This window comes from Odontesthes bonariensis, chromosome 5 (genome assembly GCF_027942865.1).
Source record: "Odontesthes bonariensis isolate fOdoBon6 chromosome 5, fOdoBon6.hap1, whole genome shotgun sequence".
Classification (NCBI taxonomy): domain Eukaryota; kingdom Metazoa; phylum Chordata; class Actinopteri; order Atheriniformes; family Atherinopsidae; genus Odontesthes; species Odontesthes bonariensis.
Window position 1 is genome coordinate 7,395,814 of NC_134510.1, and position 26,534 is coordinate 7,422,347.

The following is a 26,534-nucleotide window of genomic DNA, read 5'->3' on the forward strand; positions in this document are numbered from 1 at the left end:
CAGGCTTTTAAAATCTATTCTGTGACTGACTGGAAGCCAGAGTAAAGATTTTAAAGCTGCTGTGATGTGTTCAGATCTCTTAGTCCGGGTTAAAACTCTAGCAGCAGCATTTTGGAAGAGCTGCAGATGTTTAATGCTCTTTTTGGGAAGTGCAGTTAAAAAAGCATTACAGTAATGGAGTCTGCTGGAGATGAATGCATGGATGAGTTTACAGTAATTATCGCAGACAAAACTGCAAACAGGAAATTCTGCTTTGCACTTCTTCATCACTATTTCCACTTCCATTTTTCATGTAAAATGTTTAAATCATTTCATCAAAATTTCAGCTGAACTTCCCATACATAAACCATACATTTTATTCAGTTAAAATAAAAAGCTCATCCAGAAACAAATAATCCCCAAAATTTCCAGTAAAGCAGATGGTGTGACATCAGATGAGAGCATACAGAATGACATTAAATCAAATCAGCATGATGTTACTAACATTTTTACCAGTAGAAAACGACAGTGGTTCTTGTTCAGGAATGCTGCCTTTTGATGCCAAAAATGAATTGGTTCAGGATCCCAGTGAGAAGCAAATGTCAGTCTGATCCACAGTTAATTATTGTTGCTTCTAAACTTGTAAAAACAAACAGAAACTGGAGCCTTGGTGGTGGGCAGAATGTATGAGCTCTATGGTTCTCAAATACATCTGATGCAGGAACCAGAACCCGAAGCAGCTCTCCAAACACAGCTGCCGATAAAGACATGACTCCGGCAGTCAGTGGAGGCGCAGTCGTTTCTCTGATGCAAACTGTCTCTCTTCTTCTTCGGAGAACTGGTTTCCCCTCACACTGTGGGAACAGAGTCACGAGTCATCAGGCATTAATTCAAACACTTCCACACACTCAGAGCTTCCTATTGCCAAAATGACTGAACGCTAATATTATGCAGATTCTTTAAGGGTGCATTCACTCTAATACAGCAAGTTTCATTTTCATCTTTGATCTACAGTGATACCAAACTCAGATCCTGAAAGTTTGCTCAGCAGTGCCGTTATTAGTACTCATGCTATGATTATATAAGACCGTTTAAAGCTAGGTTTAGGATGTCTGTCTGATATTTATATATCACATCTTTTTTTGTTTGTTTTTGTTTCACTCGTGAACTTATTATTTTCTATTACAGTTGTTGGTTGCTCATCCAGAAAAGTCAAATGTTACTGTTCAAAAGAAAAGAAAACTCTTACTTTCACCTGAATTAGAATTTCAGATATTCATTTATTGTGATCACTGATGAACGCTTAAACTGATTCACACTATATTTGTTGACATTATAATTTTGTGTATCATTCTTGCAAGTAACACAAATGATACCACAATAAAGAAAAACGATGAATTAACAACAAAAAAGTATGATTTGTATTGCAATTTTTAAACAATGTTACAGTAAGAGATAAGGTGAGGTAGATCGCTTGAATGGACTTCAGTCAGCAAAGAGTTCCATAAGATGGGGGCAGGAATGGAGAAGGCCCGATCTCTCTTTGTCATAAAACTGTGATCTGGGAACAGTTAGCAGGGCACAATCTGCTGAGCTCGTTGGTCAGGAGGGCACATATGAGGTCAATGTAAGATTGTTTTGAGAAGCAAAACACTTTATTTTCGGGACCCCAGCAAACTAGCCAGACTACCTTCGTCAACGCCAAAACGAGGCTGGAACTCTGCTCACAGGACGCAGCAGGGGGTAAGAAAATGTTCATAAATGATATTGCTAATATGGGATGTCATACAGCTTCATGTCAAGAGGCGAACTATCCCTTTAAGGAGTCCAATTTATTTTTCTTTAATAGTAGATTGATAGGAACATGTTTAAAACAGTTTGGACAAGAATCAGAGGCCAGAGACATGCTGATTTTTTGGTTTAGACACTAATCAAAGGAATAGTGTCTAAACCAGACTTAGAGAGACTGATCCATGCGTTTGTCTCCAGCAGGTTAGACTACTGTAACGGCCTGCTCACTGGGCTCTCTAAACGTGCTATAAGACAGCTGCAGTACATCCAGAACGCTGCTGCTCGAGTCCTGACTAGAACCAGGAAATACGACCATATTAGTCCAGTGCTCAGGTCTCTGCACTGGCTTCCTGTCGCTCAGAGAATAGACTTTAAAACAGCTCTGCTTGTGTACAAGTCTCTTCATGGTCAAGCGCCAAAGTACATCTCTGACAAGTTAAAGCCATATGAACCAACTCGGGCTCTGAGAACCTCAGGGAGGGGTCTCCTGCTGGTGCACAGAGTCAGGACTAAACAAGGTGAGGCTGCGTTTCAGTTTTATGCTCCTAACATCTGGAACAGTCTTCCAGAAGTTGTGAGACAGGCCTCAACTCTGACAATGTTTAAATCCAGGCTGAAAACAGTTCAATTTAGCTGTGCATATGACACCTGAAAGTATTTTATCTGCACTCTTCACTTTTTAATTAATTAATGAATTTGTCTACCTTGGGATTCACTTAAAAATGTCTAAACATTTTAGGCGGCACAGTGGTGTGGTAGTTAGATTATTCACATGTTTTATGGAATGATTCTCTCCGGGTACTCTAGCTTCCTCCCACTGTGCAAAAACATGCATGTTAGGTTAATTGGTGTCTCTAAAATTGTCCTTAGGAGTGAGTGTGAGTGGTCTTTTCTGTAATTCTGTAATTGAGGTTGTTTGTCTCTGTGTGGCCCTGCGATGGACTGACAACCTGTCCAGGATGTACCCCGCCTCTCACCCAATGACCGCTGGGATAGGCTCCAACCCCCCGCGACCCAACCGATGGATTAAGCGGGTATAGAAAATGGATGAATGGATGGATGGATGGATGGAATGATTTTATTTGCCTTCTTGTGATTTTATGTAGCCCTAAAGCTCTTTGAATTGTCTTGTGTATGAATTGTGCTCTACAAATAAACTTGCCTTGTCTTACAATGAATTGGACTGCAATTGGTATCTTGAAATGTTTTTTTTTTATATTTGGTGCTATATAAATAAAGTAAATTGAATTTAATTGAATCACTGATTGATAAAAGCTCCGTGTTAGCACAGTCTCATACAAAGCTGACCCAGACATCACAGAAAACTGAACTCTTAAGTGTTCTCACCATATCTCTTTAAGCTGAGTGTTGTGAGTCAGAGCCTCTGCAAAATGCCGGATCCCATCTGCAGTGAACTGGTTGCTGATTAACCTGCAGACAAATATATACAAGTGAGTTACTGCCAATCGATTTCTGACCAGCAACATCACAAGCCCAATGATGTTGACACAGTGAGAGCATGCTCATGAATGAGCATTATGAGCATTATTTCCTCACCAGAGGTGGCTTAGACCAGTGTTCGCTTGGATCAATTCAGCCAAACATGGAGCAGCATCATCAGTCAGCTCATTCTGCACCAACCTGCAGGAGAACAAACAGATACTGATTCTAAACAGCTAGGACAAAGCTGTCCACCCCTACCTATGGTCCAGCCCAAGGGTCCCTGCTCATCCATAGACTTAATGTTTATGGATGATGTTTAACTTAATGTTTAATTCTGCACCTCAGGAGAGCCGTGGTGGCACCACATTACTTAATATGTCCCTGATGTAGACACAGCTTTAGACTCAAATTTAGTGGCTTGCATACCAGAATATCCTGAGGACGCTGTTCTCTTTCAGTGCTTCTGCCAGGCATCGCCCCCCTTTTGATGTGATGCCATTGGCTGACAGACTAGACCAGAGAAGAAACAAACAAGTCAAGCCAATGTATTTCGATCATTTTCTCTGTTCTGTTTCTTGCCTTGCCTTCAGACCTGAGGTTGGTAAGACGCGGGTGGTTCCGCAAAGCTTCAGCGAAAGCCTCTGCTCCCTCATCACCAATGTTGTTCCCCCACATCCTGGAAGCAAAGGCATCAAAGCTCTCAGGTGAGCTGCATTCGGTAGCTCACAAACAAAGAAGGCTTTTTCTACCTCAGCCTGTATTAATCTAATGTCCAATGGTAATTCAATCTGAAACATCCCTCTGACAGACTTACCCCACATCAAATATCGAAGTGCTTTTCTGAATTGCACTGGCCAAATACCTCCCACCAACGCTTGTGATCTTGTTTTTACCAACCCTATGAAGAAATAATGACATTATCAATTCTGTAACTATTTTTACATGAAGTTTTCGTTTTAGTAAGTCAGAAACATACTTGACAACTGCCAGCTTGGGGCATTCCTCAATGATCCGAGCGACAAGCTTGGCTCCAACATCTGTGATGTGATTGTTGTAAAGCCTGAATATGGAAATATATACAACTTCCAGATCAGTTTTTATTCATTGGATAAATGTTTTCTAGTTTTTAATTGATTAAAAAGTCAGAAAATATTGAAAGTCCAAGATGCCTCTTTAGCCTGACCAACGGGCCGAAATGTTAATATATTCCACACATTACATATGCAAAGTTAAATTGGGGTAATTTGGGCATTTTTGTTAAGTATTTTTTCTATTTTTACTAAAGCACATTGAAAAATACAGTAATGCACTCAAAATGTAGCTTTGAACAAAACATACAGCATTAGGCAGTAGTCACTAAAATAAATTTTTTACGCAAAATACTTCTACCCATCACAAGTATAACGGTCTGCAGTTTAGTTTTCACACATGACAGCACTGACGTTTGGTTGGTTCTGTTTATTAATCACTCACACTTGAAAGCATGGTCATACTGTGTGAAGCTAAAGAATCTCTGTCTCTTTCAGGCACATTTGACATGTTTCCGAAAGGCTCTGACATGGCTGTCGTGCCGATGTAATTTGGTCCCTGTCAAAGTAGCTACAACTTGTCTGGTTGTTAGAAGATAAGAAACAATACTGACTGTACATTACTCAGTTTTAGAACAACCGACACAAATATTTACTCACCCCAAAACCTCCACAATTTTGTGTCTGCACAGCTCCTCTGCCAGAACCTCAATGCTGCTGTCTGTCAGGTTATTGACACACAATCTGAACACAAAAAAAGCAAAATAAGTCTGAATATCTGCCAGTGTTGATAGGAAGGTACAAGTGCTGCTTCAAAGTTTGCTTACCCTTTAGAATTTTCTATACTTCTGCATAAATATGATCTAAAACGCCAACAGTTGATGAAAAAGCTTAAATTTAACAATTGTGAAAGAAAATTATACTATATATATATATCTATGTTAACTGCAAAAGAAAATCCAGTAAGACATGTGTGAGAGGTAAATGGCTGTGAACTTAGAGAGTTTTCAATTGTTGGTTCAATGTAAATCTAATGTTCACAATATATATTTATGGATTAATCAAAAACAAAAAAAGATTTCTGAGACCATCAGAAAAAAGTTGTTCACAGTTTAGACTGTAATGTCAGAGGGGGCATGTGATCATCTCAGTATGGGTTTAGAGATTTCCTTTAAATGGTCAGTAGGTAAGGCATTATAACAACCCCAGAGACATAACAGTTGTAGAAGTAGATTCTGGTAAGAGGAAGGATCAAATGTTTGAAGGGAGAAGTTTATGATCATTTAAAAAAAATGACAACAGGATCAGATTTTTACAGATAGAACTGAGAAATTCTTTTATGTGACATAAAGAATGGGAGACTAAAGTAACCTCCCATATCCATAGAATCCTATTAAAATGTGAAAAAAAAAATAGAATTGGTTTTACTGGGGAACACAAGACATAAAAGTAAAATGAGAGCTGGAGATCTTTGCAGAAACAAAAAGATAAAAGGTAACTAACAGCCCAATGTAACTGTAAACAAACTGGGGGTCATACTCACGTTTTCTGAGACTGTCCAAAGTTAAATTCCAAAATGCAAAAGACTCGATCAGATTGTTAATAGCATCTTAAATTCTGACTTACTACTGAAGCCTTTGTTTTATGTCTTTGCAGTGATCGACAATGGAATTCCAGAAAAGAAAAAGATGTATCTACAGATTCTTTTATCATCCCACAGAAAGTGATAACTGTACACTGACTCAAACCACCAGTTCCCACACTGCATCAGTGGAAAAAACGATTTTTGACCGTGCATTCAAGGAAAAGAAAAACGCCTTCCTCCTCACTTACATCTTTAAATCAATGTGCTAATTCTGGACTCACCATGGGATCATTTTTTAAACATACACACACCCACAAACACACACACAACTCTTAAGTTAAATATCTGCTTATTCAGTTTTTTTTCTCTTTGATGTCCTCTTTATGTGAGAGAATATGTTATCATGACTCAATGATTACAGACTGTATACGGTTATTCTTATTATTTTCTACCCGTTGTTTCCACCAGACAGGCTCAGAGCAACCCAAGGTGGGAGAATATAAACTTTCATGAGACCATCATCAAGAGAACAATTAACAGCATGGCAGGGCTGCGAGGCCACGATCGTAGCAGGTTACAACATCTCCTCCCTTTTGTTTCCACCCCCCTTATCCCCTCCACATTTGGCTGCTTCTCCCTGTGAATGCTGCATTCCATCGTCTCATCTCCCACTCAGCTCCACACCATTGTTTACCCCAGTAACACTCTAACCTAACCTCATCATGTTTTCTGTGAGATTCTCTTGTGCACCTGCCAACCAGCTAATCCTGTTTATCACAGCGGCACAGGATCCCTACTGCTGCCACTGTTTGCTCTCTTGGCCCTCTCCCAGGCTGTCAGTACGTCATCTCATCCCGTCTCCAACTGCTAGTCAACTATATTCAATAATCTTGTTAATAAATTACCCTAAAGTCAACCTCTGTCTGCTTTTGGGTTCAGCTGCCATTGCCATGTGACATGCCTGTTTGATAAAGATCATGTGGTCAAGCCAGAGTGTTGGATATCCATTTCACAACAGTAAATATCTCAATCCACTCACTCACAATCATCTCAATACAAGAGACTGTGTTGGTAGATTTGCAGACTTCTCAGGCTCCTTCTGAAACTTTTTTTTTTTGCTGTCAAAGTACCCAGCAACAAATCTAGAAACTTCTGAATGAACATTCACTCGTTTTCAGTACACACTTCATCCTGCTCAAGGTGACAGGGGGCCTGGAGCCCATTGGTAAGAAGCAGGGGGACAGGTTGCCAGTCCATCACCGGGCCAACACATAGGCTGTGTTCGAAACCGCATACTTCTCCTACTACTCCTACTACTCATACTAACTTTAACTTTTTTAAGTTCCCGGATGTATACTAGATGCATACTAGATTCGCCGAAATGTTGAGTATGCATCATGAGGTTACTACTCATACTCAAACTACCCAAGATGCAACGTAACTTGACGTCGCCGATCATCATTTCCTGTCAAAACGGCAGTTTCAAGCTAGCTACAATGAGGGTAGGTTCACTTCCTGTTTTCAAAACAAAAGCACCAATTGTATCGTAATGGCTTTCCCTATGATAAAAGGCAACAGGTATTTTATTTTGTGAAAATAACCGGAAGTGCGTTGCTCATATTTACAGAGTTTATAGCAGGAGCGAAGTGCATTGTGTGTAAACGCTCTGCATACTGTCTGATCGATGAGTATGCCGTTTGCAAGTATGTAGTATGTAGTAGGCGGTTTCGAACACAGCCATAGACAAATAACCATGCACACTCACACTCACACTCACTCCTAAAGTCGATGTGGAACCCTCCTGCTGTGAGCTGACAGAGCTAACTACCACACCACCGTGCCGCCTAAAATGTTCAAACATTTTGAAGTGAATCCCAAGGTAGAAACATTCATCCAGTAAAACAATAGACCTGAACACACAAGTCATCAGCGGTGACCGGTTTAAGGGTCACACAGCTTTGAAGCTCACATCAGGTTATATTGGTTCATTTTCAAGAATTAAGAAATGACGAAAAGTACCATATTTTTGTTTTAGATTTAAGAGTTGTGTATTTACCCTTTAGGCTTCTGATGTTTTAGATCAGATATACAGTGTAAATCTATCAAAACTTTTCCAAATTGCTTTCATGCACCATTATAGGTAAAACACATTCAACTCACCTCACAACCGTCATTTTGCAAAAGGATGGTTTGAGCTGCTTCACGCCATAGTCACTGATGTTGTTGTTATCCATGTCGAGTCCCAGGAGCTTCTGGCGGTGCTGCAGGACAAAGTTTATGGCGGTGCAGTCTCCTGAGTATATGTTACAGTAACCCAGCTTGATAAAGCCTGCTGTGATGCCTTTTGCTGTCATCTTAGCAATGTCTTTGCTCCCTGTCTCAAAGATACACCTCAACATCCAAAGAAAGTTGGGCAAAACATGAACCTTCTTGCCCTCGTTACCATTGTAGTGAGGTAAGCCCTGCAGGTGGGACTTGACACTCGTGGACAGGTAAGACTTTAACAAAGCCCGTTTTTTCTTTAATAAAACAGGAGATACAAAATCCTCCATCAGGCCCATCTTACTTTTTGACAGGAGTCCACACAAGAACAGGTTAGTGAACTGAAGGTGCTCATTTTTTGCAAATGGCTTCTTTTCATTTGGTTTCACAGAGGAGTTGACGCATACAACTAAAGACAGACAGGATGGTTCTGTTCTTCTGCTGCACTCTGTGAAGAACTTAAGGATGGAGCATGCAGCAGACTGCTCATCCAGCACAAGAGCCAGCGCAGCTAAGAATGACTGGAGGGTAGCATGGATGAATTCGTATGTGGCAGGGCCTTCACTGGCATCATAGTCCCTGACGGGTCGAAGAAAACCCAGGGCCAGGTCTTCCTCTGTGAGACCACACTCACAGATCTCCTCTTGGTGGCAAATCAAACTGCCTCTCTCTAAACCCTGAAGTGCCAGCTTAGAAAATGCAGCGAGGGGCCTGAGTCCCGCTTGGAACGTCTCTGAGGTGCAGCGGGTGCTTTTCTTCAGCAGAGAAGGAGCGGCTGAGGCTGAGCGGCTGAGGAACACTTCAGACAGCAGGAGGAAGATGTCAGTGAGTGTGATGCAGCTTTCCGGCAGATGAAAACTATCATGCATCGTGTGCAGGTGCCTAAAGCTCTTGAATACGATCCAGCAGAAGAGCGGCGTGGAGCAGAGGCCACACAGGTGGGGGCTGGCATCCAGCTGGACTGACACCAGGTCTTGGTGCTCCTGCTCCCTAAAGTGCAGTTCAGTGTAGGTTTTAAGGTGATCTAGGGAGAAGCCACGCAGAGCCACCTTCTTCCTGATCACTTTACTTTGCATCTCAATCCCTGATCGGGCCGTCAGCACCTTCTTGGAGCCCTTGAGCAGTTTCCCACAGAGCAAGCTGATGAGCAGCTGGAGAGAGTTAGCCTTGTCCTCTGGTGACACCGCTTCAGGAACATTCATCAGGTCCAGATCTTCCTGAATCTCATCATAGCCATCAAAAGTAAAAACCACTTTCTCAGGGAAGCGCAGGATGTAATTAAAGACTTCATTATCTGGATCATGATCCGGGTAGCAGTTGTATTTGAATAAAAGATCACTGAGGGAGATCTGTTCTGTATCTTTGAAGAAGCTGAACATCCGACAGCGAAACTTGAAAAAGAAGATGGCACCTGTCTGCAGCTCCTTCTTGGACCAGAGGTTCTGGAGTTTCTGCAGGAGGATGGATTTCCCCACACCAGCATCCCCCATTACATAGATGATTTCACCTTCAGAATTGAAAAGTGCGTCATCGCTCAGGAGCTGGTCCAGACTGTGTAAGAAGCCCAGACTTTCATTGCAGTCACTCAACACTTCCATGACAGTGTCGGTGTACAGGTCCTCCAGCCGAGTCTCGTCTTGCTGGCCGTACGACATGATGAAGCTGGTGTCCCGGCTCATCTGGTGTCGCAGCTTCTCACAGTACCTGCTGACTTAAAGGATGCACACTGTCAGTATGTCACCTGTTTCAGACAACACATGGTTTATCCAATCCAAAAAGATGCAAGTGAACGCTCTCAGGGAGTTCGGTCATCACAGTGACTTCCCTTCTCTGAGTGCACAAAGAACCTGCCTGCTGACCAGAGCAGTTTCAGCAGCAGAAAGGGACTAATTCAGCCATGGCCACAGGACTTCAGTCTTCAGTGGAAAACGTGTAGGTGATCTTAACTCACTATTAGGCTTAGTTTTTCCTTCATGAATACTTAGACAGTTATACAAACATGATGGCAGCTGGGAACATATTCTAAAACAACTTAAGGCTATTGAGGAAGCATAATTCTTTGCAAGAATTCTGCAAAGGTCTGCAGCAGACAATAGTGATAATGTGGAGGAGGAGTGTTTACAACATGCAGTGACCTGGGGGCAAGCCACAGCTGCGCTGATTCATAAATGACCATAAATCATACTGTTCACCAGTACAAGAAAAAAGAAAAGATCTCTTGAAATTAGACTGTTAAGAACATCCAAATGTTTGACATAAATGTGAGATGACTGGACTTTGGAATATGCCTCAGCAGGGGATGAGTAGAAAGATCTTTAAATTGGACACCCTTCATAAATAGATTACAGTGTAAACTCTTAATGACCTGTATAAACTCTCTCTTAATAAACTAAGTAATAATAAGAAGTAATGTGGTGAGAAAGATTTAAGCCCGTTCTATGTGTTACTGCTCATTTTACAGATTTCAGTGCTAGTCATCTGGATGGATAATTAGAAGCTGAGTGCGGCACAGGAAAATAATTGTAAGTGCAGGTGATTTAATTCCAATCAGTTTTTCTCAAATTTATTTATCTATATATCCATTTGTTATTATTATTATTATTTTCTAATCATTGCACATTTTTGAGCTACTTGACTAACTTTGAAAATTCTCCAACTGGGGGATGAATAACGTATTTTTCTATTTTATTCTATGTAGGACTAGCTTGTCCTACACATACACACACCGACCCACACAGTCCAGAAACAAAACAACAAAGCTGCAAGTGAGAAACCAGATTCAATCTTCAGTTCCGGAAGAAACCCTGGCCTATACACTGAGCACTAAATCAGTATGAATTTATCTACATGACACATTTCAGGAAGAACCTGTACAGAAGTGCAAGTGAAAGAGGGATGCCCCTGCTCTGATAGAAATTGGTAGCTGCTTCCATCATCGTGGAACCACAAACTACAGTCTGGACCCAGACTGCCTTGTTAGTAGGGATGGCAGAACCAAACGTGATTCCTGCGAGATACACCGAGGTCCAGAAGGAGCATAAGCCTGTGTGACTGGATTTAAACAGCTGCTGCAGACCCAGGGCTCTCTCTGTAGGCAGCATTATAGACCTGAATTTGATTCAGGCAGCCAGTGAAAGTCAGTGAGTAGTGGAGGGACGTGTGGCCTTTTTGAGCAGCAGACTGGTCATCAGTCATCAATCAGATAAGTTAGCATTCAAAATTGAAAGTTCATAGCAATCTGAAAGTTCGCCGTACGAGTATCATAATGCTATAATCCATAATCATCAATGCAATGGCACCAGAAACAACTGAAACCTAAAACAGACCTGGAACTGGGCTTCTCTAGTTGTAATTCTAGGACATTACTGTGGCATTAGCCCCTTTCACACTGCCGAATAACCCGCGTTTAATCCGCTAATTTAGCGTGTCCGCTGTTGCGTTCACACTGCCGACCCGGGCTGCCGCGTCAACTCGACTCGCCTTTCGACCCGCGTCGGACCCTAGTCTTTTTGCCGAGCCGAGTTTGGTGTGAACGCAATCGACGCGGGTTGGACGTGGGCGTGACGTGAAGTGAGGAGTTTAAAAGACAGAATGGACAGCTGATTCAGAACAACAGCGACAGGTGAGGACAAGTTTTACTCTGTTTTAGCCTACATCAAGTTGGAGACATTTTTTAATATGGCCAACTGGGGAGACAAGGAGGTCCGCGAGCTCCTCAGCCTCCGAGCAGAGGACGTTATTTACCGCCACATGTCGGGGACGGTGAAAGATGGACCTCTGCTGGAAGGGCTGGCGAGAAAGATGGGAGAGCGCGGTTTCCCACGCAGCAAGACGCACCGTAAAGTAACATCTCCATGAACTGCATTGCAAAAATGAGTTCTCAAGGTGTCCCGCCATCGTTTGTTTGAAAAATTTGATGCAGACAGGTGTATTTAACACTACCTCCGACGCATGGCTTGTGCCTACGTCATTGTACACGCCCAGCATTTTATGTGTTTCGTGTGACGCTCTGCCACTAGGCAACGCCCCCTGAACTCGGTTTCAGGCGACACGGGTCACCCTGACACGCCAAGCGTTCACATTGCTCGACGCGGGTCGCAGTGTGAAAGGGGCTATTGATTGTACTGCTGCCTCCAAAGGATTGTATCATACACTCACTTCTCTCAGCAGTGCAGATGTCAGATTGAGTCGTGACAAGATCATCTGTTGACAATATGAGGGCAAGCATCTTCTATTTGCTGCTCATGGTGAAAAAACAAATAGTAAACTGATAACTAAATATTATAAACCAAAGAAGTAACGTTGGTTTATCATAAAACTGCATTTAAAATGTGTTTTTATGTGTTGTCAAGATATTGTTGTCATAGAAAAAAGAGAAAACAAGTGTCCTTCTCAGAAGGCTTTTTTGATAAAATGCTGACAGAAAGTGCTCCTGTTGAGAGAAAAGCACAATGTGGACATTGACCCTTTATGATTTTATGGCATAAATGGCTTATTTTGATGGAAACAAATGAAAAAATTCATTTTAACACAGAAGAATTTTCAGGAGATCAATCAATGCCAGGCTCATTCATACACCTATTATGGTACTTGGCATCAGAGCTACTGACAGGGAAATATTGTTCTTTGTCTCCACTACATTTTATTTGCCCTGAAAGTTCACAGCTTCACGGCTAACCTTCAGGCCAAATAAAATACAATACACAGAAAAAAAACAAACAAAAAAAACAGAAAAATAACTCGCCAGTATACTGAATGTTTTTTTTAAAAAAAAGTCTTACCAGAAGCACTTTCAATGATGAAAATTCTATTTACACAGTATGTCTAAATAAACAGAAATTAACTTCAGATATGTTAAGTAATGAGTGAGAGACCCCACAGATGTAAATGGGTGTAGACTGAGTAGCAGAAATACATCCCAATGACACGAACATCCTCACATTAAATCTTAATGACTTTAATACTCACTGGGGTCTGTGTTAACCACTTTCATCTGTGTCACATCGTTGCTTGGGTTGAAGTTAATCTCTTTCAGCCATGGCTGGAGGTCCACATATGCATCACATACTTTATATATGATGAAAATAAAATATTCACAAGCCTCCTCCCCTTTAAATTGGATTAGCTCCAAGATTTTGCGTACCTGTAAAATAATGACAGAAAACAGTCAGTATTGTTGTGAACAGGTAATATTTGTATCTTAGACCACGTTAAATGTCCATTAAACTCTATCTGAACAAAGCAAAGCTCCAACCTGATCTTTCTTGGTGACCGTTCGCTGAACAATCTCAACATCTTCCTCACAAAAGAAGCCACAACCCAACAGGTTATCCAGGAGGCACTGAATGCTCCTGAGCCTGGACACCAACAGCTCTCTGTGGCAGGTGAGGATGTTGAGACATGACACTTTGGTTTCCTCAATCTGACCCATGTCTACAGAACGGCAGTCACCTCTGTGGAACAACAGAAAACACGATGCTGTTTATGACGTCGTTACTACTGTTACGGCTACTCTCTGCTAAATAAGCAAAGTGAACAGTTGCCTGGACCAGAAATCACCAGGTGTTGTAATAATAATAATAATAATAATGACTTGGTTTTATATAGCGCCTTTCAAGTAACCCAAGGTCGCTTTACAAAAAGGAGATGGGGCTGGGGAATAGAGGAAAGAAGAGGGGAGGGGGTAGAAATGGGGATGGGGCCAAGGTGATTAAGGACCATAGGCCTCAGTGAATAAGTGGGATTTGATGTGCTTTTTGAACGTTTCCAGTGTGGGAGCTTGGCGGATATGGAGAGGTAGACTGTTCCAAAGGGTTGGGGCAGCAAGACAGTAGGCTCGGTCTCCAAAGGTCCGTAGTCTGGAGCGGGGAGTGACGAGCTGGTTCTTGTCAGAGGACCTCAGGGACCTTGGTTGGGAGTGTTGCTGGATGAGATCGGAGAGGTACTGGGGAGCAAGAGTGTGGAGGGATTTGTATGTGAGGAGTAGGATTTTGTAGGTGATGCGTGACTTCACTGGGAGCCAGTGAAGGTGTTTCAGTGTGGGGGTAATGTGTTGCCACCGCTTTGTGTTGGTGAGGAAACATCACATCAACATCATCTTGGCTTGATTGACCAGCTGTTGAAATATAGCTCTCTATAATATCAAATCAAATCAAAATCAAATCAAATTTATTTATATGGCACATTTCATGTACAAAACAATTCAAAGTGCTTCACATAAAATAAAAGCATTGCAGCAGGGAGTGTAAGAAGCATTAAAAATACATAAAAGAATATAAAGAGAAACAAATAAAATAATTTAAATGGATTTAAATGCTAGGAAATTGTTTTTGAATTGGCTCTATATGAACGAATTGGATTATTTTATGAATAATTATGATTACAATTAATTGAATTCCAATTGGCTTGAATTGGATTTTATTATCTAAGTGCCTTGAGATGACATTTGTTGTATTTGGCGCTATATAAATAAAAATGAATTTAATTTAATTGAATTTAAAAACAAGCAACAGTCCAGATAAATTGCCCCCCCAGCAGTCTCATCTGTCACACCTTTCCTCACTTTACTCTCTTTATGTATATGTGACATTATTGTGGTCATTAACTCGTGTTTCCCTGTTCCAACAGATATCCTTTGAATGGTGTTACAGTGCCACCGCCGCTGCGGCCCCCTGCCCCCCCTTTCTGTCTTCTCAAACCCCAGCTGGTCGAGGCGGATGGCCACCCTTCCTGAGTCTGGTTCTGCCAGAGGTTTCTTCCTGTTAAAAGGGAGTCGTTTCTCTCCACAGTCGGCTCAGGCACGCTCAGGCCGGGAGATTGGACCGAAAAACAAAAAGTTTTCAGTGCAATCTGTTGGTTTCCTTAGCTAGGAAACGAATTGGATTATTTTATGAATAATTATGATTACAATGAATTGAATTCCAATTGGCTTGAATTGGACTTTACTATCTAAGTGCCTTGAGATGACATTTGTTGTATTTGGCGCTATATAAATAAAAATGAATTGAATAAATTAAAAGATATCGTGCAGATTTCATGCATAGACACATGAGAACAGAAATGTTTTTAACCTGGATTTAAACATGTCTCCATTTGGTGAAAGTTTAATCTCCACTGGCAGTTTGTTCCACTTGTTTGCAGCATAACAGCTAAATGCTGCTTCTCCATGTTTAATAGAAAATGATTAGAAAAAAAATGACACATCATAAACTAAAACAATTACTTTACCATCATACAATAACATCATGATTCAGCTATCAGCTAATCCATCATTCAACTAATCATTTCAGTCAGAGTAAGAGCAAACAATGAGAGGATTACAGCTGCCAGTGGGGTCCAACAAATCTGTGCCCAGCAGCCCACTCAGGCTCAGAGAAATCAGACTGATGAATAATAATTCATACACTTCATGACACTGCTGTCAGAGATCATGTCATTCAACATCACTCCCAATGATAAAGCATTTTTACGTGTGAATAAGAAACAGTGCACAATGTAAGAATTGATCCTGTTGGTAAAAACTTCACTTTTGCTGACATAATGCTTCACAAACGCAACAACAAATTCATGTTGTCCCTGTTCTCACTGAGAACAAGAAGCAGTTTCATAACTGCAAAACTGAACTTTGTGTGCAAAATGAATGTCTCCCATTGCCTCAGTGAAAAACCCGTTACGGTCGTTATACTTTCAGTTTCCACCCGACACTGTTTTGTTCGATTTACCAACCTGCTCACTTCTGCTCGATCCAAATGAAGCCCTGGAAACTTTGTCTACAGATTATCTGTCAATAAAAGTCCAAAAGAGACATAGCTGTAAAAGCGCGACTCCGCCTGTTAACGCCGCCAACATCGCCTGTTTTGTTTTCAGTGTCACATCTCAGCGAACTGTAGCCTACTCTGTACAGCTCGATGTGGAAGTGAAAGTGTTCAGTCAATGTGCGTCATTTCTGCACACGATTTCACAACACATTCCCACAGACATGGCACCGAATGAGGGTCACATGCCCGGCAGGTTCTCAAGTATTCTTACAGTATATCATATTCATCATATGACAACTACACTCACGTGATCAGTGAGAGCGACTCAATTCTTTTGTTTAGCTTTTACCTCAGGCGTTTACTATTCAAACATCACCTAACACAGATGAACATGACATTTCTGAAATCCCTTATTTGTCTTCGATCCGCACCAGAAGTAAGAATTACTGACATATGATACCCAAAGGAGTCACAGCTTTCTGTGTTCTTTGTCCCGAATAAAAAGAAAGAAATCTGCCTCAATTTGATCAATTGGAACAGTCCACTTTTTAATGGGATACTCATATTGATCTTAGATTCCAAGTTGAATGACAAACTTAAAAAATAATGACATACAACAACAAAAAAAAAACCTTGTGCAAACATGGATATTATTTACCTGAAAATGTATTACTTTATGTGAAAATATTGTAGCGTGTTAGGGGAGTATCTGGGTGGAGCTTTCCCAGCATTGTGACACAGTGTATGTGAAGCAATAATTGCTTTTGAGTGTGCTCCAAGTTACCTAAAAGTGTTATTCCTTGTGAAATAGTAAGTGTAATGCTGTTTCATACCTGTTTAGTTTGATGACTGTTAGTTTTATGATAGCAAACAATCACACCATGAGTAAAAGTGCTCATTGAGTTATTTAAATTCCTGGTCTTCTGCTTATCATATTTAATATGATTTATCAGATGGGTTTTAAACACTATTAGAGTTCTTTTCTGAGTTTAGAGACCTTTACACTATCATATTGGCAAAGTATATTTACAACTAATGTAACTAAAGGCCCTAAACTCTTCCACCTGCAAGCAAAGGGTGCACAATGTCCCTACTGCCTGCCAAGGATCCCCTATCACCATCACTGGCCATACCAGACAGTGCTTCTGCAATGGTTTTCTTGGCTTTGGGGTCCTCTACCTCACCACCACATACCTAAGAGAGCAGGGGCCTCCTGTACAAAGGGTGCGCACGCACAAAAAGGTGGCGTACGCACTTTTTCATGTCAACGATCAGATGTATCAAGAGCGAAATGACCATGGAAATGTCACGCCAACTTCAGGGCTGGCGTACGCACTTTTCTACAGCTGTTTATTCTTTGGCGACACTTAGAGTTGGCAAACTGTTATTATAAATAAATGTGAAAACAATTAGTCCTCAGACAGTGATGTGCACATTTTAGACCCATGAACAATTGATGCTGATAAACAATTAACACACCCATGTGTCTGCAATAACACGTGTGGATATAAAACCATGCGCAAAGTGGTGCAATCCATATCATCAAAAACAATGGCTGCTTTATCGGTATTAGAAGACTTTGCAAATGATCAAATTCGAAGAGAGCGTGTGTTCAGAGACAGAGAGTGTAGGAGCGCAACACAGAGGCCAACCGATTGGGACTGTGCCAGTCGACCCCGAGCCGAGGAATGCCATTCGAGTGGCACATAATCATCCGCATCTCAGCCACGTATATCAAATTCCCACAGTGAGGTTGAACAGGCCAACATTAAAGCGCAATTTGAAGCGAGAGCCGGTTTTCCTAATGTAATCGGAGCTATTGACTGCACACACATTGCTATAAAAGCATGTTTTGGCCTCACTTTGGCAGTGGGCAGCCAGTCTCCGCTTCACCTCCACCTTAATGTCGGACCACTTCATCTTCACCTCTGCTTGTGTGGCTTCTCAGACCACAGCATTGACAGCCTCGCACACGCTCTCCCACCCACTCCTCTTATGTTTGCTGCTTATGCCGGAGGACAGCGTGCCAAAGAACACATTTTTGCGCGCCTCCACTTCAGAAAGTAGCACCGACATCTCGCTTTCCGTAAAGTTCTTCTTTTTTCTTTATTTTCTGATCGTACAGAGAGGGGAATCGCAGGTGCAGGGCTCATTTAAATATGATTTGCATATTTAAGTAGGGGCGTGGACAGGGAGGAGTCGGGTACTCCTACATTTTCACTCAATTCCACGTTGATTGGGATGTACAAAGGGAATGTGCTTGGATTCATGCGTACGCACAGATTCATACATCCGGATATTTTTGTGCGTTGTAGGGCATTTGGGTTTGAGCGTACGCCATGTTTCAGTAGGAAATCCACGCAAGTTTTTGTACATGAGACCCCTGGTCCACCACATGATCAGAACCATCTTGTGCTGAGACCAAGCAAGCTATTGATGACCTGTACCACCGGAGCTGAGAGGGCCTAGGGACAGATCAGAAATGTCAGCTATGAGAGCTACTGGACCCGTTTGCTAATATCTTCGCCACCAAAGACGAAGACACACACCAGCTTTGTCCAGCATGAAATTTACACTCATAGAAAGCACTCCATTCAGCCCTGTCTCCTGCCATTCACCAAGGGGACTGCAGCAGAGCACATCAAAGAGATGTTGAGGTAGACATGATTGACCACAGGAACTGACCACCCTGTGCTCCTGGTCAAGAAGAAGGACGTAACCTGGCACTTCTGCATTGACTACCGCCTTCTCAATAAAGTCACCCACAAAGACTCCTACCCCATGCCCTGCTCCTATCAATGAGGTCCTCGACTACATGGGGTCCTGCTGGTTCAGCTCCCTAAACCTTAGATCAGTTACTGGCAAGTGGAGCTGGTCCCACAGGCATGCCCTAAGACTACCTTCTCCATAGGTCAGGGACTGTAGCAGTTTAAAGTGACCCTTTGGACTTTGCAGTACCCCGGCCACCATCAAATGCCTTATGGGGAGAGTCCTCTTTGACCTGGTTTAAATGAATAATATTGAAGAGCCTATATAAGTTGTTAGCTGAGGAGCGCTATGAAATAAAGCCATACTGGTCTGAATTTATTAGTTGTGGCAGGTATTGGCCAAGTCTGTTAGCCATATTTATTTTATTTTTTTTAAAGTATTTTTTGGGCTTTTTTATGCCTTTAATGAGAGGACATTTGGAGAGAGACAGGAAGCAGGGGGTAGAGAGAGGGGAAAGACATGCAGCACAGGGCCGGTGCGGAAGTCAAACCGGGGCCAGCTGCAGCGAGGACTGTAGCCTCTGTACATGGGGCGGCTGCTTAAGCCACTACGCCACCGACCGCCCCAAGAGCAATTTAATATATGTCTACTTTTTTATATAAATCACATATGACAGTAAAGAATGAGTCGGAGAGTCTTTAGAGTTTTAGAGGCTAAGTTAGTGACATCCTTGAGAAGTAAATCCTTAAATTCCCTTTAAAATTCGTGAGGAAACCCATCCTCTCGTGGCAACTTATTTTCTTGTAATGAGCTCAGGGCCTTCTCAATTTCTTTTTGTGTAAAGGCCAGATTAAGCCTATTTTGGTCTCCTTGGCCAAGTTTAGGCAGTCAACCATGGACAAAAAGTCATCAATCTTACTCAGGCTTTCTGGTGATTCTTATGTATATAAGTGTGCATAGTACTGTTTGAATGTATCGTTAATTTCCAATGGGTTATACTGTATAATACAGAGTTTGTTTCAGTTTGAATCAAATTAATTGTTCTCGAGCTTTCTTCTTTTCCTAGTTGCCAAGATAGAATTTTGTGTGCCTTCTCTCCCAATTTGTAGTATCTTCATTTTGTTCTCAAAATACATTTTTCAATTTTATAAGTATGCAATATATTGTATTTGAGCTTTTTATTTACTAACAACTGCTTTTTTTCCCTCAGACTTATTTGAAACTCCTTCTCCAATTATAAAATGTTTGTTTCCAATTCTTCTGTTTCTGCCATTTGAATTTCCCCCATGGAGGATGACTTAAGTATTTTTCTATTAGTTTGTATTCTATGTTTTTATTTTTAATACTTTCAGTATAAGAGATTATTTGTGCCCTTAAAAAGGCTCTAAGTGTATCCCATAATATAAAACTACTGGGGGAGGAGGCCTAGTCAGTCTCACAGAACAACTTAATTTGATCTCTTGTGAATTTTCAGAAGTCTGGTTTTTGCTGAAGGGTAGGGTTCAGACGCCACCTATGTCATGATTGCACTTGGCTGTGGTGGTTTGGTTTTGTTCTGAGTTCCAGGCGGGGCTGAGCAGGTATCCAGGAAGTCTGGACTGCTCCTGCACACCTGCTGCTCTTCTGAGCTCATTTAGAGCTGGTTTCTTAAAGGTGATAGAGAATGGTTGAATGGGGCATTAATCCTTGTTCTGTGATGTGATATGTAGCCCAAAAAAAATTGGTTGGGTCTGTAATGGCTCAGAACCTCCCTAAAAAGCTCTCTGAAACAGCTGTTACTATGCTGGGTTTAGAATGTGTCGTTTTCCCTTATTGGCGTCGTTTCAGAGCTTATCTGGCAACCTCATTATGAAATGCAGGTAGGTGTTGGCGCTATTCGGTTGCCGTTGCTTGATTGGCTGCCCTTGCTCTCACTAAAAACAGAGCTATAGAGTAATACACTGACTGAAAAGAAAGCTCATCAGAATCAGAATTCGTTTTATTGCCATTGTTAGTGAACAGTGTTCACTAACTAGGAATTTGCTGCGGCGTAAGGTGCAAACATGTAACATAGGATATAATAATAAAAAATAAAGAATAAAAATATATGAATATAAAATGTACAAGGTGTGTACAACAATACACAGTATCCAATATACAGAGCAACAACAGTGCAGCTTCATTAGTGCAATTTTAATGATGGTAAAGTGACTGGGGCAGGTTATGAGGTGATTATGAAGTGTTCATAAGTCCAACTGCAAGGGGGAAAAACTGTTTTTGTGATGGGAGGTTCTGGTCCGAATGGACCGAAGCCTCCTGCCCGAGGGGAGTGGTGCAAATAGTCCATGTGCAGCGTGAGAAGGGTCAGCTGTGATCCGACCTGCTCGCCCCATAGTCCTGGAGACGTGCAGCCGATCACCTTCTCAGCGGAGCGCACAGCTCGCTGCAGTCTGTGTCTGTCCCTGTCGGCACTGACCCTCTACTGAGCAAAATTACGACTGAAGCCTGCTCGGAATCGTGCAAGCTTTGTGAAACTGTACTCCGTGAAATGCGCAGCGCAAAGGAAAAGTCGGCGGTTGTATACAGGTGATGCTGTTAAAAATAAATATAAGCCACTGATCGCGAACATTGCTTTCCGGGGGAAGAATATGTAACGATCGTAGTCCGCTTTCACAGCCTTGGAAGGCACATCAGTTCCTGTTTCTTGCCGAAGGGGCGTGTCTGAAACGGGGTGGCTGTGGATTTGGGTGTGGGGGGGGGCGATTGCTGAAAAAGTGACATCACTTTTTCACAAAAACGGATTGGGGGATATTCTGGGGGATATTCAAAAAAGGGGAGTACTTGAAACCAGTGGCACAGCCCTTTTACAGACAGCCGTTCCACTTCCTATTCGCCCCATTATAAAAAATTTGGCTGCAGTTCAGTTGATTTTCTCTGGGGGCGCTGGCGAGCGAGTGCAGAATTACCATTTTCCATAGGGCTGGCGCTAATAACTCAAAAAATGTCCCCGCTAGCGGCTGAAACCTAAAAATAATACTGTGATTTCTGACAGAGGGATGTGGATTTATATATCGAAAGTACAATAACCTGGGAGTTATAGCTTTCTGTTTTCTTACAGGTCTGGCATTTGCGAGTCAGTATCCGCTAGCATCTAGCTAACGGAATCTGAAGAACGCACGGCTGATTACGACCGGCTGCTTTACGGCACTCGTCCACTGTGCCAGAGTGCTAACCTGGTGCCGCTAACAACAACCAAAGCTAAACCAGAGGCTAGTCAGAGAGTATGTAAAAGGGCTGTGCTGAAATCTGTAACTATTTGAGCTAACCCCTCTCTGCTAGCTCAGCGCTAGGACTGACCATGCCGTAAAGTGATGCCACATGCGTGACGTCACTCGGGATGCAATACTGACAATAAATGTGTATTTTAAACGAAAATCTTCCAAACTTCCTTCTCCGCATTAGTACAACGACGACTAAAGGGTACTTCTGTCAGAAACACTACCGTATTGTTGCACTCGACACTCGCCATCTTCTTCATAGAATGTTTTTTTTTTTTTTTTCTTTATTGAAAACCACAATGTTACAACAACAAGTAGAACGTTCATGGTCCCGCGCAACAGACAAATGACGAAAGCACGTTGTGCGTCGTTTGTGCGAGCACATAAACCCTCATAGAAAATGCATTGGGAGCAGGATTTTTGAAAAAAACCGAGGTCCCATTCATGTCAATAAATTATGCTACCTAGACAAATATACCTCAGTCCTATGGACTTTTATGGTACTTATGGACATAACGGGGGAAATTGCAGAGTCACTTTGGTTATTTGGCAGACCAAATAACCCCTCGACTCTGCGTTGTGTTTATTTAAGGAAGACAAGGAGTTTCTGGACGATTGGAAATTTTATTTCCTGTGTGGGAACATAACAGGTATGCATCAGTGCAATCAGTTCAGCTTTGCACAGCACACTCTGATGAAACTTTCACAGACTGGAAATTGCACTACCTAAAAAAAATGTCAGGAGCCGCCACTGCTTGAAACAGAGGTTCTGACACTTGCTGGCACTTCGTCTGTACTCCCCACAGCGGGGAGACTCAGAACTAACACCAAAAACGTGAAAAAGACGATTTTGATTCTCTATCCCCTTTAAGGATCTGTAGGAGCTCCAGTCTTCGCCAGATTGTCTCACTGTCTCTGTGGTAATCAAGCTGACCAGTGTTCCTCAGTGTTTGAAGATAAGGACAGTGCAACCTTGCTTGTCCTGAGATCTTGGATATCTCCACTGACTCCATCTCTGTGTCTGGATTGACAACCTGCATTCATTATCGCTTCACTGCTTTGTACCTGCCTACTCGCCCCTAATCACCGGACTGGATTCTCTGTGGACCTACCTTGCACCCACTACTACTAATACACCAGTTACTTCTTCCACATTTCTGTGTCTGCTTTTAGGTCCCACCTTGTGTATATTGGCTTTTTCTTAGCCATGACAACCTGTACAAATTAGTAGCCTTTTCTGGCATATAAATGGACAGGGTCAGAAGTGAATGATGTGAAGGTGTTCTAGATAGGTACTCTGATTCTACCACTCTGTGAATTAACTGTGTTGACAACAGAAAAAGATCTCTCTGAGTAAAGGAGTTGTGGCGACCAGAATAAAAGGAATAATCCCGCATTTGAGGGTGCATTTGTATCTACACATCCATTAAGTTTAAGTCTTTCAATGAAGTCAATGGCGATTTTGGCTGCTTTACTTTTGGAAACCAATAAAGTTGACTTATCTAAGAGAGGATCCAGGCAAAAAAGTCACACTCTATGAGAATATTTTGACATCCTCCTAAAACCTTAAAGAATATGCCTTGAATAAATGACTCATTTTCATAACTGGGTGCGTATAAATTTAGGAGGGTTTTGAATAAATCCTGCAATTCATTAAAACATATCTCCCCAATGTGTCAACAATGGTTTCTCCAAAGTCACAGGTGTGTTTTTATTTATTTATTTGACTTATTACTCCCCTGGCTTTAGAGTTAAAGGATGATGATATTACATGTCCTATGTGGTCCCTCCTCATTTTTTTAATGCTCCAGCAGTGTCAGGTGGGTTGCTTGTATAAAGACAAAGGGCCTCATGCAACAACTGTTCTTGCGAACAGATTTGTTCTTAAATCGTCCGTACGAGTGATTTAAGAGAATTTGCTCATTCACCAATTTTTTTGTATTTTGAGTTTTCTTTCAGGTACGAACAGAATTTACGAGTGATCCAGACCTGTTGTAGGAGTTTTGTAAAATAGTCCGCTGTTATTCCATTCAAGTTTGCTTGACTAATGGATTGTACATTTAATTACTTTGAAGCAAACATAAATAAATATATATATTATACCCCATAATGATGCTGACAGAAGGAGAGGACAACATTGAGTTAGAAAATAAGAACTGCAGAAGGAGAAAATAGAATTGGCAGAGGAAAGGGATAAACATCAAGCAGCAGAGAAAGACTTGAAAAGTCAAGAAATCCAAAAGGCAGAGATAAAATCAAGACCAAAGCCATGTAGGAAATTGAAAAAAGTTCAAGAGGGGAATGAAAAAGGTGAAGGAGAAGACAGAAATGGAGAAGAGTGAACCGACATAGGTAAGAAAAGGCTGGGAGGGATGGTAAAACGTCTTAAGGATGAGAAAGAATAAGAGACTAGGAAAAAGGGAGAGAAAAGATTTTAAAAGTGCTGTAAAAAGAGTGGAATCAATCACAAGGTTAAAATAAAGAATTCAATCAAGAAACTACTGTCAATCTCCTCTTCAATTAATCTGGATTTGGGGTCTTACTTAGTCTTTGGAAAGCTCAATCAGCTGCTCCAACATGCAAACAATTTTTCCATGGTTACACATCATAAGAGCTGTAAAAAATGCCAGGATTAGAAACAAAAAAAATCATTAAAAGTTTTTAAAAATCAAAAAAGGGAACAGATTTCTCAAATAGAAAAAGATAGAAGGACTTTGGAGATTGACCATTCAAGAACAAAACAACCAGAATTACTTAGTGTATTAAAACAAAAGCGGATTTCATATGACAACCTGTGTACTAGTAGAGCTGAGGCGGCAATGGCTAGAACAAAATATCACTACTACGAATTCGGCAATAAAACAATCAAATTACTGGCGTGGCAGATAAAAAAGGAGGATAATAAAAAATTTATTCAAAGTATTAAAACAGATGAAGGAAGATATTTAGAAAATATAAAAGACATAAATTTGGAATTTAAAAAATATTATCAATCGTTATATACATCTGAACTTGGCAGAGATAATATAGATATAAAACAATTTTTAAATCAATTACAATTACCCAAGATTAACACAACTGACAAAGATATACTGGAGAGTGAAATAAGTGAAGAGGAGGTTCGACTTGCTGTTAAATCATTACAAAATAATAAAGCCCCAGGGCCAGACGGCTTTCCAATTGAATACTTTAAAACCTTTTCAAACAAACTATTTAACCCTCTTACAAACATGATCAAGGAAGCATTTGAAAAAACAGCACTTCCTCAATCTTTGGAACTTGCAACAATAACATTACTTCCTAAACCTGGAAAAGATGTACAAAAGTGTGGTAACTACAGACCCCTCAGTCTTCTCAACTCCGATTACAAGATCTTGTCAAAAATAATAGCATCTCGACTGGAGAAAATAATTCCAAAAATTATTCATGCAGACCAAACAGGTTTTGTTAAGACCCGACAAGGAGCAGACAATATTTGAAGGTTGTTTCATGTTATCGATATTACTAAAAGAAGGAGGTACCCCCTGGTAATACTTTCTATGGATGCTGAGAAGGCATTTGACAGAATTGAACCTGATTTTCTTTTTGAGACTCTGAGAGCTATGAATTTTGGTGAAACCTTTATTAGATATGTAAGAACACTCTTTAATAGCCCTAGATCACAGATTTTGACTAATGGGGTTTTGTCGGACGCCTTCTCGCTCTCCCGAGGATGTAGACAGGGATGCCCATGTTCTCCTAGCCTATTTTCCATTGCTATAGAACCATTAGCGATCGCCATCCGTTCTGACTTATATATTACAGGTATGAGGGTAGGTACAGAAGAACATAAACTTGCGCTATATGCGGATGATTTGTTGGTTTTTATATCTCAGCCATCTAAATCCTTTCCATATTTACTGGCATGCTTTGGGATGTACAGCAAAGTTTCTGGCTATAGAATTAATTATTCTAAGAGTGAAGCATTTCCACTTAATATGACAGAACAGGAGACACAATTATTATCTGGTTCATTTAAATGGTGCCCAGATGGTTTTACATTACTTGGTATTAATATTAGTTCCTCTTATGATCAAATTTACCAAAAGAATTACATATCATTAATTGATAAAACTAAAGCAGAGCTGAAACGATGGATGGATCTCCCACTATCTTTAATAGGCAGAGTCAACTCAAATAAATAAATTTAGGTAGTATAAACATTTTGATTATTTCAATGTGTCCCCTTAAAAGTTCCAATTACATTTTTTAAAGATTTGGATAAAGCACTCTCTCTATTTTTATGGCGAAAGAAGGTCCCAAGAGTTAAGCTTCTTATTTTACAGGCTCCTTACGCTAAAGGCGGACTAAATCTTCCAAATTTTAGAATATATTACTTAGCTACCCAGTTTCGTATTCTATGGATGTGGACTTTTTCGAATGGCAATGATGTGAGGTGGGTCTCGATAGAACAACAAGAATTAAAATCCATGTCATTGGCAATTATTCCCTTCCTGAGTTCAAAAAAGCAATTGTCTACAATTACATCAAATCCATTAATTTTAGCTACCTACAATGCATGGGTTCAGATACACACTCTCTTAAACCTAAATACACGATTTTTGGTTAACATACCACTTAAAAGTAACCCTAATATTCCCAAACCTATAACAGATGGTATACTACAAACTTGGCTTAGAAAAGGCATTAAAACAGTCGGCAACCTGTATGTTGGTAATGTCTT

General features: G+C 41.0%; 1 protein-coding gene across 3 annotated transcripts; it reads right to left on the minus strand.

The window, feature by feature from the left end:
- Positions 1-2: 2 nt before the first annotated feature.
- On the minus strand, positions 3-16,054 carry nod1 (nucleotide-binding oligomerization domain containing 1). Of its 3 annotated transcripts, none has more exons than XM_075464717.1 (12): positions 15,822-16,054; positions 13,343-13,541; positions 13,057-13,231; positions 7,987-9,799; positions 4,902-4,985; positions 4,190-4,273; positions 4,028-4,111; positions 3,806-3,889; positions 3,640-3,723; positions 3,328-3,411; positions 3,118-3,201; positions 3-833 (listed from the first exon to the last, which is right to left on the minus strand). In XM_075464717.1, exons 2-12 carry the CDS (start codon positions 13,517-13,519, stop codon positions 761-763), a joined length of 2,826 nt encoding a protein of 941 aa, XP_075320832.1. In that variant the 5' UTR covers positions 13,520-13,541; positions 15,822-16,054; the 3' UTR covers positions 3-760. The 3 variants fall into 3 exon arrangements, with proteins under 3 accessions (XP_075320832.1, XP_075320831.1, XP_075320833.1); XM_075464716.1 differs by having other exon boundaries at positions 15,814-16,054; XM_075464718.1 differs by lacking the exons at positions 13,343-13,541; positions 15,822-16,054 and having other exon boundaries at positions 7,987-9,795; positions 13,057-13,135.
- Positions 16,055-26,534: the final 10,480 nt, after the last annotated feature.